Below are 14,466 nucleotides of genomic sequence, written 5' to 3' on the forward strand. Positions count from 1 at the left end.
GCGCTCTAAGTGCCGCAGCTCATGATAGAGTGAGTCTTGGAATTAGAATGGGCCTTAGAGTGTGTAAGTCCTCCAGCTTTGCTCTTCTTCAAGATTGTTTTGGCTATTTTAAGTCTAGTGCATCTCCGTATTCATTTTAGAATAGGCTTGTCAGTTTTTTCTAAAACATTGCTGGAATTTTGGTAACAACTGCATTGATTCTAAGAACCAGTTTGGAGAGCATGGCTCTCAGGGATCCAGACACGATCACAATGCTTACTTGGTCAGTGGAGCACTGGGACTGGGGAGTAGGTGCCTGATCGGTATCTATTGGATTGAATTTAATTTTGAAATTAACTGTTGATGTTAACTTTTTTGAATTAATGTACATTATACAGGTTATTAGCAGTTTCCACTATGCCTTTAAATAAAATATTGACTGTTAAAACTGAACCTTTAACTACTTCTCAGTTTGCATGAGGGAATGGCTTGTGGTTTAGAGGTTAATTGGCATCTATTGTGGGTTACAGTGGTTCGTTTCTGATTCAGAGTTTTTGTTTCAGAGTAAGGTTTGTTCACTTATGTATTGCATTTAAGAATGTCTAGAGGGAGTTCCCATTGTGGCTCAGTGGTAACGAACACGACTAATATCCATGAGGATGTGGGTTCAAATCCCTGGCCTTGCTCAGTGGGTTAAGGATCTGGAGTTGCTGTGAGCTCTGGTGTAGGCTGGCAGCTACAGCTCTGATTTGACCCCTGTGTAGCCTGGGAACTTCCATATGTTTCAGGCGGGGCCCCTAAAAGAAAAAAAAAAAATGGCTAGAGAAATAATGCAATAACTCCTTTATTCAATGTTGATTAAATTTTAGGATCCCTTTCCACTTATTTACACATTGTTAGTGTCAGCTAAGGGATGGTTTACTTCAAAGTATTTGGGGAGTTCCCGTCGTGGCGCAGTGGTTAACGAATCTGACTAGGAACCATGAGGTTGCAGGTTCGGTCCCTGGCCTTGCTCAGTGGGTTAACGATCCGGCGTTGCCGTGAGCTGTGGTGTAGGTTGCAGACGCGGCTCGGATCCTGCGTTGCTGTGGCTCTGGTGTAGGCCGGTGGCTACAGCTCCGATTCGACCCCTAGCCTGGGAACCTCCATATGCCGCGGGAGCGGCCCAAGAAATCTCAAAAAAAAAAAAAAAAGACAAAGTATTTGGAGTAAGAGTTCTCTGATTTTGATTATAGACTAATTTTGATTATTATTAATTTTAATAATTCATATTAAAAAATTTTACTGTTTTTCTTTCTGGTTTTAAAATCTTGTTGCTTCTTTCAGAGACAAAAGGACCTGTCCTGATCGACACCATGTCAATCCAGAAGTAGACATGCCAAGGAAATTATCCAACCAAACACTGCCAGTGTGTGGATACGTAAAAGTGAGTTCTATTGAAGATCCCTTTGTCTAATGATTAATGGACATTTTCCATGAACATATTTCATTTTAACTGGTGGAATTTAATAGACTGTAATTAGGACAGTGTTAATGCGCCACCATTATCCTGACAGCAGGCAGGGGTTCTGATATGGAGCCATATCTCAAAGCCCCAGTTCAGAAAACCAAGATTAAATTGGGAAAATAGATAAACCACTTAAACAATGTAGGCATTTTTTTTTAGTTGTATGTTCAGAAAGAAAGTCGTTTCCCTTTGGGGACTCTTAAAAATAATGTGATGATTACATAGATCTTTTCAGGACATCCATGTTTATTCCTTCGGGGAAAATTCTGAGTCTCAGATGGCATTGCTGAGTTGACCCTGTCATCTTTCCTGGGAATCTTTCTTATTGCTTGTTTCCTTTCATCTTGGGTCGGAATGTTCTGCTTTCACTGTCCCTTTCCCTTAAGGCGTTATGTTCATGCTTGCGCTCCTTCTTGTCTGGCTCTGCTCTACTCATATCCTGGGGCTGTTGTGCAGATACTACAAACCGGGTGACCTAAACACAATGCAGATTTATTCTCTCACCGTCCTGGAAGCCGGAGTCTGAAATCAAGGTGTCAGCAAGGCTGTGCTCCATTCAAAGACTCTGGAGGACAGCCCTTTCCATGCCTCTTGTGCCTTCTGTCCGCTCCAGCCCTCCAGTCTGCTTTCATCTGCACACCACTCTCCCCTCTTCTCTCTGCCCCCCACCTTTATTTTCTGCTTTTTAGGGCTACACCTGTGGCTAATGGAAGTTCTCAGGCTAGGGGTCAAATCAGAGCTGTAGCTGCTGGCCTGCACCACAGCCACAGTAACACCGGGATCCGAGCAGCATCTGTGACCTATACCACAGTTTGCAGCAATGCTGGATCCTTAATCCACTGAGCAAGACCCAGTATTGAACCCACATCCTCATGGATACTAGTTGGGTTCTTAACTCACTGAGCCACAATGGGAACTCCCTCTCTGTGCCTTTATTTCTTTCTTTTTTTTTTTTTTTTTTTTTTTGCTTTTTAGAGCCGCTCCTATGGCACGTGGAGGTTCCCAGGCTAGGGGTCCAGTCAGAGCTACAGCTGCTGACCTGGGCCACAACCACAGCCACAGCCACATCAGATCCGAACTGCATCTTCGACCTACACCACAGCTCACGGCAACACTGGATCCTTAACCCACTGAGTGAGGTCAGGGATCGAACCCACAACCTCATGATTCCTAGTTGGATTCATTTCTACTGTGCCACCACGGGAACTCCCTCTGTGCCTCTTATGAAGGACATGTTGGTGGATGGAGGGCCACCAAGATAACCCAGAGTGACCTCCTCACTCACCCAGAGATGCTTCATTATATGTGCAAAGACCTCTTTCCCAAATAAGGTCACAGCCACAGGTCCCAGGAGTTAGTGCAGAGACAGTTTTCTTTGGTGGGGAGTGGGGGGAGGTGGATCACCATTCAACCCAATACAGTTTTCACTGCTGAATGATTTTTTCTTTAATTTCTAATTCTTTCCTGAGTTCTGTTTCTCAATTTTAAAATTCTGGTTTATATTGTTCTTTTATACATTCTATTATTTTCCTAGTTAACAAGCTAAAAGGCAAAGGAGTTTTGAATTTGGAGGTGACAGTCTTTCTTTTGCCTTTTCTAGGGCTGCTCCCTCGGCATATGGAGATTCCCAGGCTAGGGGTCTAATCGGAGCTGTAGCCACCGGCCTACGCCAGAGCCACAGTAATGCGGAATCCCAGCTGCGTCTGCGACCTACACCACAGCTCATGGCAATGCTGGATCCTCCACCCACTGAGCAAGGCCAGGGATCAAACCCACAACCTCATGGTTCCTAGTTGGAATCGTTAACCACTGGGCCACGACGGGAATTCTGGAGGTGACGGTCTTGATCTATTTTGTGGCTACATCTTTCGAATGCGTTTTCGTTGTGTGTAGAGATGATTATTCTCCTTTTCTTCTTTTTTGTCATTGTAACTTAGTCTGGGATTTGACCTTTGTACTTTGCTGTTGCTCATTTTTAGATAAAATTCCTTTTAGTGAAATTTAAGAAGGAGGTGTGGGTCGGGATAACTTTTCCAGTTTCACAGACTTTCTTTCGTTTCCGTGTCTTGTTTAAAAAAAAAAAAAATTGAAAGTGGAAGCACAGTTTGAGTGTTTTTTTTTTTTGAGACTCTCTGGCTCTGTGCCCCTCCTCCACGTATCTGGTGTATCTGGCCTTTCTTCTTCTGCTTCTTCTTCCTCTTCCCCTTCTTCACCGCCGCCACCGCCTCCTCCTCCTCCTTGTCCACCTCCTCCGACACCACACCTGCAGCATAAAGAGGTCCCCAGGTTAGGGGTCAAATTGGAATTACAGATGCCAGCCTACACCACAGCCACAGCAACATGGGATCTGAGCCATGTCTGTGACCTACAACACAACTCACGGCAATGCTGGATCCTTAACCCACTGAGTGAGGCCAGGGATGGAACCCGCATCTTCATGGATGCTAGACAGATTGGTTTCCACCGAGCCACAACGGGAACTCCCTGGCCTTTCTTTTCCTTCATCGCTCTTGCCCCTGGGTGGACAGGCTGAGATATTACATGCAAAACAAAGAAGTTTTGTCTGGGGGTACTGAGAAAGTTTTGTGAATAGAGAGCAGTGATGCTTTTACAACATTGCAAGGGTAAGTCATGCCACTGAACTGTACACCAAAAACATAGTTAAAAGGGAAAGTGTTGTATATTTTATCACAAATTTTTAAAATTACTAATGTAATATACCCAAAAACATGGAGTATTACACTTTAAAGAGTGATCAGTAAAGGAGTTCCCATCATGGCGTAGCAGAAACGAATCCATTTAGGAACCATGAGGTTGTGGGTTCAATCCCTGGCCTTGCTCAGTGGGTTAAGGATCTGCATTGCCGTGAGCTGTGGTGTACATCGCAGATGTGGCTTGGATCTGGCATTGCTGTGGCTGTGGCGTCAGCTGGCGGCTATAGCTCCAGTTAGACTCCTAGCCTGGGAACCTCCGTACGCCGATGGTGTGGCCTTGAAAGGACAGAAAAAAAGAGTGATCAGTATGGTGTGCGAATTATGGGTCAGTGAGGTTTTTTTAATGGGTCCCTCAAATCTTTTTTTTTAATTTGAGCTAAGTTTTATTTATTTATGTTTTTCAAAGTATAGTTGATTTACAATGTTTCTGCAGTTCCTGTTGTACAGCAGAGTGACCCAATCACACACAGTTCTCTGCACTGTGCAGCAGGACCCCATCAATGGCCCATCCATTCCAAATGTTACAGTTAGCATCCACCAGCCCCAAACTCCCTGTCCATCCCACTCCCTCCCCTCGCCCCTCTGGCAACCAGCCGCATTTCTGCTTTCCTTGGCCGTGATCTGTTTCTGTTTTGTAGATAGGATCATTTGTGCCCTATTTTAGATTCCATAAAGAACTAGTATCATATGGGACTTGTCTTCTCTTGCTGACTTACTCAGATGTGTGTTTTGTAAAACGTTTCTCCCAGTCATTGGCTTATCTTTTCATCCCCTTTATACAGTGATTGCTTGTTATCCATGGATTCAGCTAACCTCAAATCTAGCATATTTGGCAAGAAAGACTTGAATTTGCAGTGGGCCAGCAACTATTTACATAGCATTTACATTGTATTAAGTATTATGAATAATCTGGAGATGATTTAAAGTATATGGGAGGCTGGGATGTCCCTAGGTTATCTGCAGATATTGACATTGTATACAAGGGACTTGAGCATCCCTGAATGTTGGTATTCATGGGGGGCGGGGGGGGGGTCCTTGAACCAATCCTCCGTGAATACTAAGAGATGATTATAATGTCATTTGGAGAGCAGAAGTTAATTTCAATAACTTCCAACTTTCCAGTTTTTCCTCTCATAAGTTGTGCTTTTTCTGGTGTTATATCCATAGAGTCATTGCCAAACCCAGGGTCACTTGGATTTTCTCCCATGTTATCATCCTCATCTGCTTTTATTTTGGGGTCCATGGGGGATAGTTTGTTGCAATTATGGCCCTGGTTTTGGCTTTGCTATCTCATTATTCTGTCTGTTGTATGTGGGCGGATTCAGAGTCACAAAGAGGACACCTCAGTGCTGCTACCTTCCCAGAAACCCTCTAACCAAGCCCCCTTTTATTTTTCATTTATTTTCTATTGAAGTATAATTGATTTACAATGTTGTGTTAGTTTCTGGTTTACAGCAAAGTGACTCAAGTATGCACATTCATACACGTATTCTTTTTCCTCTTCTTTCCTATTACGGTTTATTACAGGATATTGAATATGATTCCTTGTGCGATACACTAGGACCTTGGTGTTTATCACTTGCAACTATTTCTCCCAGTCCATGGGTTGTTTTTCATTTTGTTTATGTTTTCTTTTGCTGTGCAAAAGCTTCTGAGCAAACTTAGGTCCCATTTGTTTATTTTTGCTTTTACTTCTCTTGTCTTGGGAGACCTAAGAAAATATTGTATGATTTATTTCAGAGAATGTTTTGCCTTTGTTCTTGTCTAGGAATTTTATGGTTTTGTTCTTACAGTTAGGTCTTTAAGCCTTTTTTTTTTTTTTTTAAATGACTGCACCCACAGCATATGGAAGGAAGTGCCTGGGTCAGGGATTGAATCTGAGCTGCAGTTGTGACCTACGCCACAGCTGTGGCAGTGCTGGATCTTTTGACCCACTGCACCAGGCCAGGGATTGAACCTGAGCTTGTGCGGCAACCCATGCCACTGTAGTCAGATTCTTAACCCACTGTGCCACAGTGGGAACTCCCCTAAGCTATTATGAGTTTAATTTTTTTTTCAAATGGTTTTTATTTTTTCCATTATAGCTGGTTTGTAGTGTTCTGTCAATTTTCTACTATACAGCAAAGTGACCCAGTCATACACACACACACACATATATATACACATTATTTTTCTCACTTTGTCATGCTGCATCATAAGTGACTAGATACAGTTCCCAGTGCTACACAGCAGGATCTCATTCCTTATCTATTCCAAAGGCAATAGTTTGCGTCTATCAACCCCAGATTCCCAGTCCATCCCACTCCCTCCTCCCTCTTGGCAACCACAAGTCTGTTCTATTTTGAGTTTATTTTTGTGTGTGGTGTGAGGGTGTGTTCTAGCTTCACTGATTTACATGCAGCTGTCCAGCTTTCCCAGTACTGCTTGCTGAAGAGACTGTCTTTCTCCATTATATATTCTTGCCTCCTTTGTTGAAGATTAATTGACTGTAGATGTGTGGGTTTATTTCTGGACTCTGTTCTGTTCCATTGATCCATACATTTGTTTTTGTGCCAATACCACACTGTTTTGATTGCTGTAGCTTTGTAATATTGTCTGAAGTTTGGGAAGGTTGTGCCCCCTGCTCTGTTCTTTTCCCTCAGGATTGCTTGGGCAATTCTGGTTCCATATAAATTTCAGGATTATTTGCTATAGTTTGGTGAAAAGTGTTATGGGTAATTTGATAGGGATTGCATTAAATCTGCAGATTGCTTTGGGAAGTGTGGTGGTTTTAACAATATTAATCCTTCCAGTCCAAGAGTATGTGATATCTTTCTGTTTCTCTGAACTATCTTCAGTTTCCTTTGTTAATGTTTTATGGTTCTCAGTCCTTCACCTCCTTGATGAGGTTTATTCCTAAGTATTTTATTTTTTAAATGTCATTTTAAAAGGGATTGTTTGTTTACCTTCCCTCTTGGCTATTTCATTGTTAGTGTAAAGAAATGCTACTGACTTCTATATGTTAATCTTTATGCCGCTACTTTGTTAAATTTGTTTATCGGTTTTAGTAGTTTTTGTGTGGAGTCTTTAGGGTTTTCTGTATATAGTATCATGTCACCTGTGTGTAATGACAGTTTTATCTCTTTTCTTCCAATTTTATTTCTTTTGTTTGTCTGATTGCTGTCGCTAGGACTTCCAAAACTATGTTGGATAAAGGTGGTGAGAGTGGGGTAGGTCCCTTTGTGGCTCAGTGGTAACGAGCTGTGAGCTGTGGTATAGGTTGCAGATGAGGGCGGTGTATGGCTGGCAGGCACCCTCCCATGTGCCCAGGCCCAAGGGGTTCCCTGCCAGGTGGGGCGTTTGGACAAGTTAGCCACTCAGTCTGGAGGCCTTGTGCACTCCCCCTCCAGTCAGGGGCGTCCAGGCTTCTCTCTGCCACGGCCGTTCTGCCTGCTCCGTGTCTCTGAGGATGTGCGCTGATGCTGTGCAGAGCTCGGGCCTGGATTGTGTTCACCTATGTGTGCTCAGCCCCTTAGGCTTAACGTGGAGCCTTGTGACTTAGGAAAGACACTTTCCCCTTTGTTCCTGTCACCTGAAACAGTCGCCGTTAGCATCTTACTGTGTCTTCCCTGTCGTTTTTCTTTGTGTATCTTTCAAAGAAGATGCACCTGTTGTTGGGGTCTAAGTCATGTCCTGCCCAGTCTCTCATGAGTTGTGTTATTTTCTCTGACCCTCTGCATCTTGTGTCCTGACTGCTGTCACCCAGTGGGTGATGTCTGGATGCCAGGTTGCTGGGGCCCCTAAACCATAGGGGAGGCCTGCTTCCTGGGCGAGGCCCACTCCCCGCCTGAGTGTTTACCGTGGCAGGTTCTCCATGGTGCTGGGAATGGCTGGCGTGGGAGCCGTGACAGGCTGTTAGCTCTCCTCTTTGGGCGCGTGTCCCAGTGGGGATGGTTAACCGGAAGATGGAGAGGCTGAAATGCAGTGACGTTACGGTGTGTGCTGGGGGGACAGGGGGTCCTTTGGAAGGGACAGGCAGGAGGGGCTCTCTGAGGAGGGGTCAGCTGCCCCGAGGGCCAGTGGTAAGAAGGATCCAGCCATGAGAATATCTGGGGAAGAATATTCCGGGCAGTGGAACCAGCAAGTGCCAAGTCCTAACGTAGGGATTGTGTGGTGTGTTATGGGGACTGTTTGTAGTGTAGGGCAAGGCTTACTGGCAAGTGTGGGGGGGCCGGCAGTGATGCTGAGGAGGCCACAGAGGAGCGTCACAGGCTGTCAGCCCTGTGAGAGCCAACACCTCTTTTGGTCACAAGGGGTGGCCTTAACCTCCACCTGCCTGGCCTCCCAGTTGGCACTGCCCTCTCTGCCATCACACCAAGGAACTGCTTCTCACTCCTCGTGTCTGCTCTGTTGCCAGGGCTCCCTGCCCTAATGCACGGTGTTTGCCCCCATCTGAAATGCCTTCTGCACACCCTTGCACACCTGTGCACACTGACACCCCCCGCATATACCAGTAACCTGCCTGCACTCGTCGGCAAGGAGTTGTCTTCTTAACTACATACCTGCTGTGGCATGTCTGTCCTGATTGCTGAGGGTCCCTCATGCTTCCTGCCTGTGTCCCTTTTGCCTCACACACAGCAAGCTCTTGGTAAAATACTTCTTGTTATGTGAGCAAAGATCAGAAAGAGCTCAAGAGACAAAGGAGGCTAGTTGTTTGTTTGTTTGTTTGTTTTATTTTTGGCTGCGCCTGTGGCATGCAGAAGTTCCTGGGCCAGGAATCAAACCTGTGCCACAACAGTGAAAACACCAGATCCTTAACCCACTGCACCACAGGGGAACTCCCAAGGAAGCTATTTTTTAAAGGACTTTTATCAAGTACAGTTAAAAGGCAAACAAGGGAACACATCAATAATAAAGAAGTTTTAAAATAATATTTACCCAAAACATCTTCCTTTAGATTTAAAGTGAAATTAATTATTTGTGAGTATGCTAAGGTTTTTTATTTTTTGTTTGTTGGTCTGTTTCCTAGTTTATTTTGTTTTATTTTAATTTTAATTTTATTTTACTTTTTAGGGCTGCTTCTGTGGCATATGGACGTTCCTGAACTAGGAGTTGAATTGGGGTTGCAGCCGCCGGCCTACACCACAGCCACAGCAATGTGGGATCCAAGCTGCATCTGCGACCTATACCACAGCTCACTGCAATGCTGGATCCTTAATCCACTGAGCAAGGCCAGGGATTGAACCCGTGTCCTCATGCCTACTAGTTGGGTTCATAACCTGCCGAGCCCCAACAGGAACGCCTCTAGTTTAGTTTATTTTAAAATTCCTGTTTATGAGCTTCAGGCTCTTAGGTCAGGTGCTGACTTCTGCAGATAACCCTTTGCTTTAGATTGAGTCTGTTTTCTGGATGTGTTTACTGTTTATGTTGCAGGTAATACCCTTTTACATTTTAAATGCCACCAATTACCTTGGTCGTATAGTTGATAAACATGTGGATCTTTATGCAACTCTTAGTGTGGAAATGAAAGAGTATTTTGAGGATCCCAGTAATACAACAGCTGTTGAAAAGGTGGAGAAATTTGGATTATATGGATTAGCAGAAAAAACAGTCTTTCACAGGTAAAATGTCACGTGTTTCATCTCTAAAGGCTGTGTGACATAAGGTCACTTTAAGTGGTATCAAATCCCTATTCTCTTCTCTATCTGGCCAGCGTCCTGGAGGGTGGTGGGAGGGTTGTGTCCCCTCATGCCCAGCCCAGCTGTACCCAAGGCTCATCTGCCCTGGGGCTGCTGAGCACAGAGCCTGGAGGACAGTGCGACACATGTGGCCAGTCATTGAACTGTTACTGTGTGTGTGCACACACGTACATCTTTAACTCACTTCATTCTTACAAAATTCCCACAAAATAAGCAGAGTTCCCATTTTACAGACAAGCAAACTGAGCCTCAGCCAGGTCACGTAAGTTATCTAAGACCAGCTCGATAAATGGCACAGTCAGTATTCCCACCTGCCTCACGTGCCCATTTGCACCAATGTCCCTCAAATGCCACACCTGTCCCCGTGTGATCGTAAGTCCAGGTTGAGAAACTTTGAGTATTGAATTGGCTGTGTGTATTTTTACTGTGTTGTCAGATAAGGAATTTTTTTCTATTCAGAGTACTCCGCAATTTTTATACTTAGGTATACCCAAAATAAATCAGTCATGGCTGAGCGCTCTTGACGCCTCTAGTTATTTTATTTCTGGTATGAAGTAAAGTCCCCATGCAGGTTAGGGGACTCTTGTGTGTTTTGCTTTTAATGCGTGAGCTGAGGCAGGGGTAATGTCCCGTTTGAGTCTCTGTGTTGGATCTGCCACTGTTGTTCTGCAGGGTTCAGGTGTTGGAGATGAGCCAAAAACAAGACCCCTGGGCCCTGAATACTGTCCTGGTGAAGTTTATAGATGAAGGCAGGACTGGACTCGCCGCAAGAGACCAACTGCTGCATCTCCCAGAGTGCTTCCACACTCTGCCCCCGCAAGCCGTGGAGCTCGTCGTCTGCAGAGTGAAACCCGCTGACGATGAAATCGAATGGAATCCGAAAGTGAGTTGTTGCGGCTTTTTATATTTATCTGGTTGACTTTTGGAACATATGAAACCTAGAATATACACAGAATGGAGCTGTGTTTGCATTTGGAGTGTTGGTTTTGTGTAAAATGCTTCGCGTTGCTGGGCAGTTAAAGCACAGCTGCACTTCCAGCGCCGGGTGCCCGACGCCACGCCGCGCCTCGGCGTGATCGGCCCTGTTATCGTTAGTGCGAGCAGATGCAGGCGATGTGCTCAAAATAAATGGGCTGTCACTTATGGAGCATAAACAGCGTGAACACGTACAGAAGGGGATGAACGGGGACGTAGGTGAGGGACACTCTCCGGAGAGCCCAGGTGATCCCACTGGGGTCAGGAAGATGGGCAAGGAAGGAGAGAGCCCCGAGAAGCTTCCTGAGGGGCCTTCAGGATGGGTCACTAGGATGTCTCCAAGGGGACCAGAGAAGGCACCAAAGGGGAAGAAACCCACCTGTGCCAGGACGCAGAGCACAGAAGAGCAGCCCCATGTGGCCTCGCAGAGCTGTCAGAGGGGGCGCGGGGGGGCCCCCCCGTCCTCGCAGGCGGCAGAGACCAGATAGACAGTCCCGCTCATCACCAGAGAGGCGAGTCCTGTTCCTAGTGGTGCTCCTGGTTCTTCCAAGGAAGGTTAAATTTCATCTAATCTGATTAATAGGATGTGAAAGAAGCCATTGCAGTTGGCAAAGTAAAGAGTTCGGGTTATAAACCGAGGCGTTGGGAGAGGACAGGTACAGAGGCGAGTCCCCGACACGGGTCCATGCTGTGGACGCCTGACACACACCTAGCAGCCTGACGTGAAAGGGTGGATAAACATTGAGTTTTGGACTTCCCGTCGTGGCTCAGCAGAAACTAATCTGACTAGTGTCCATGAGGATGCAGGTTTGATCCCTGGCCTCGCTCAGTAGGTTAAGGGTCCGGCGTTGCTGTGGCTGTGGTGTAGGTTGCAGATGAGGCTTGGATCTGGCGTTGCTGTGGCTGTGGTGTGGGTTGCAGATGAGGATTGGATCTGGCATTGCTGTGGCTGTGGTGTAGGCTGGCAGTATAGCTCTGATTTGACTTCTAGCCTGGGAACCTCCATATGCTGTGGGAGCGGCCCTTAAAAAAAAAAAGACAAAAAAAAAATTGAGTTTCTTTGGAACTCAGTGAGCTGTGGAGAGAGGGTCCTACTGTTAGCGTCCCTGGTGCTGAATGGCTCCAAGATGTGGCTGCCACCCCTGGAGCAGCAGGAGTACCCTGTGCTTGGGACTCGCCTTTGCCCCCTCTTCCTCTTCTCTGCTGTCAGCTGCCCTTGCTGGTGAGGGGGCATGATGGCCTCCGTAACCTGCCTCATGGGGTGGTGGTGAGGCTCAGGTGAGAGGCTTGGAAAGGCTTCTTGCAAAACTATAGAGCATATACAGAATACAGTGTTTTCTTAAAGCTTCAGATCAATTGCTTATGGTTTTTTTTTTTTTTCAGGTCACTAGATACATTCATCATAAAATTATTGGAAAACTGCATGATGCAAAAGTGATGTTGGCTTTAGGAAATACAGTTTGGATTGATCCAATGGTAAGTATGTAGTTTTCTTGAAAAGAAGCCTGTGTTTGAGTGGGCCCCTAAGGTTGTCCAAATTATTCTACCTGTTGCTTTTTTTTGTGCTCTTTTTAGGCCCTTGCCCGCAGCATATGGCGGTTCCCAGGCTAGAGGTCGAATTGGAGCTGTAGTTACCGGCCTGCACCACAGCCACAGCAATGCCAGGTCCTTAACCCAATGAGTGAGGCCAGGGATCAAACCTGCGTCCTCATGGATACTAGTCAGATTCATTTCCACTGAGCCACCATGGGAACTCCTCTATCTGTTGCTGGAATAATTATTTGCCTCACGTAAGTGGAGGCTTATTTGATAAAGTGCTCTGTGCAAAGGGAAGTTTTTTCACGTTATTTGCATGAATGTGTTCATGGGTTTTTGTGTTTCAGGGAATCTTTGACATGGTAACTCAGCGTTCGCAGGTGTGTCTGTATAAATCACATACACTCAGGCATACAACCAACGCAGAAGCTTTGTGAAACTGCCTTTGCTTAGTACATGTGACATGGCAGTCTCTACCACTTACAGTTCTGCTCTTGTCCCCTTTTCCAAGTGTCAGCTGTGCACCCCTAAACTGACCTCACAGTCCGCTGTCCACACGGGCGGGGAGCCCTGGGCCAGGGTCTGCCCTGCAGCAGCACAGCCCTGCGCTGGCCTGGTTGTCTGTGATCTTAAAGTGCTCGCGAGTGTGGAGGACTTTCCAGGACGGGCTTTATCATGTTCGTGGTTTCCATCTCATTCATTTTCCGGTGTTTATTGCGCATGTGCTGTGTGCTAGGACCTGTTCCAAGCACTGGGCTTCCATCCGGGAGCAGACGCCTGCCCCGGGAGTGGGCGGGGCCGAGTGTGAGCACACGTGACTCCGGGCCAGCCCCATCCCCCCCTCTGCCTGCACCCCGGGAACTCTCCGTTTCAGTCCAAAGTTTTGCTCTCTTAGACTTCAATCATAAGAAATATTTTGCTGAACGTTATTTTTGTAAGCATGAAAACGCCTTAACACTGAAAAAAGTTTGAATATAATATAAGAGAAGAGGAGAAATGGTTATTAGAAGAGAAGGTAGAGAGACTACCAGTGCAGGTCAGTGAAGAGACATTGTAAAGTAGTCAGTAGTGTGGCGATTCTTTTTGTTTTTGTTATTGTTTTGGCCGTGCCTGTAGCATGTAGAAGTTCCTGGATCGGGAATCGAATCTGTGCCACAGCAGTGACAACACTGGAACCTTGGCCACCAGGGAACTCCTGGGGTGGGTTTTTTTCTTCTTTCTTTCTTTTTAGGGCCACACCTGCAGCATATGGAAGTTCCTGGGCTAGGGGCTGAGTCAGCTGTAGCTGCAGGCCTACGCCACAGCCTGTGGCAACACCAGATCCTTAACCCACTGTGCGAGGCCAGGGATTGAACCTGCATCCTCACGGACACTATATCACGTTCTTTCCCCCCGAGCCACAGTGGGAGCTCCCTGTGGTGGTTCTTTATCAGAGAAAAAAATGGAAACTTTATAAAGGATTTTTAAAACTATAGCTAGGAGAGTGAAGCAAAGAAGGAAAACCTACCTGGTTTCCGTAGCTCTGAAATGCCGCAGTGTCCATGGCAGTTGGAGGGGGACAAACCCTACACCTGCCACCTTACCGCCCAGCCCCACCCCACCCATTGGTCCCAGGCTGTGGAGAAAGGCCCTATCCCGTTCCCAGACGGAGGTGCCCCAGCCAGCGCCAGCTTGTCCCCCACCCCGTGAAAGTCCTGGGGCCACACCTCCCACCAAGAGGGATCAGACTGTTAACAGATTTTCATGTTTTACTTAATTTTTTATAAATTGAAATGGATGAGAATATTTTGGTTGCAGAAAACAACAACAAAAAAAAGTGGAGGAAACCGTCCAGGAGTTAGGATCTAGGGTCTTGGTGGAGGCCCTTTCTGGGCATCTGCAGACTCTGAGCCTCCTTGTTAAGAGACATGAAAGTACTGGTGGGAAAACCAGAAGATCCAAGAACTGGGTACCACATCCCAGAGGGGTCTTGTCTGGGGTTTTACTCCAGGACTTGATCTTGGCCCCAGTCCCAGACCTCCTCTCATTTCCCCAGTGCGGGGCTGAGTTCCGGCAGAGTCCCACGCCGTGGCCCCAC

The 14,466-nt window shown here is 46.2% G+C and overlaps 1 protein-coding gene across 7 annotated transcripts in view; it reads left to right on the plus strand.

The window, feature by feature from the left end:
- The window catches only part of TDRD12 (tudor domain containing 12), a 78,499-nt gene that overhangs the window by 49,943 nt on the left and 14,090 nt on the right, over window positions 1–14,466 (plus strand). For all 7 annotated transcript variants that reach the window (XR_014805977.1, XR_014805981.1, XR_014805980.1 and 4 more), the window contains 4 exons: window positions 1,306–1,405; window positions 9,613–9,800; window positions 10,551–10,761; window positions 12,237–12,329. Coding sequence is in view for 2 of the 7 variants with exons in the window: in XM_021094274.2 (XP_020949933.2) it covers window positions 1,306–1,405; window positions 9,613–9,800; window positions 10,551–10,761; window positions 12,237–12,329 (592 nt within the window). In the remaining 5 variants the exon portion in view is untranslated. The remainder of the gene's footprint in view (window positions 1–1,305; window positions 1,406–9,612; window positions 9,801–10,550; window positions 10,762–12,236; window positions 12,330–14,466) is intronic.

The sequence above is a fragment of the Sus scrofa genome, chromosome 6 (genome assembly GCF_054392235.1).
Source record: "Sus scrofa isolate SSC_HxYL_T2T_F1_AM1 chromosome 6, Sscrofa_HxYL_maternal_Yorkshire_Landrace_v2.0, whole genome shotgun sequence".
Lineage (NCBI taxonomy): Eukaryota > Metazoa > Chordata > Mammalia > Artiodactyla > Suidae > Sus > Sus scrofa.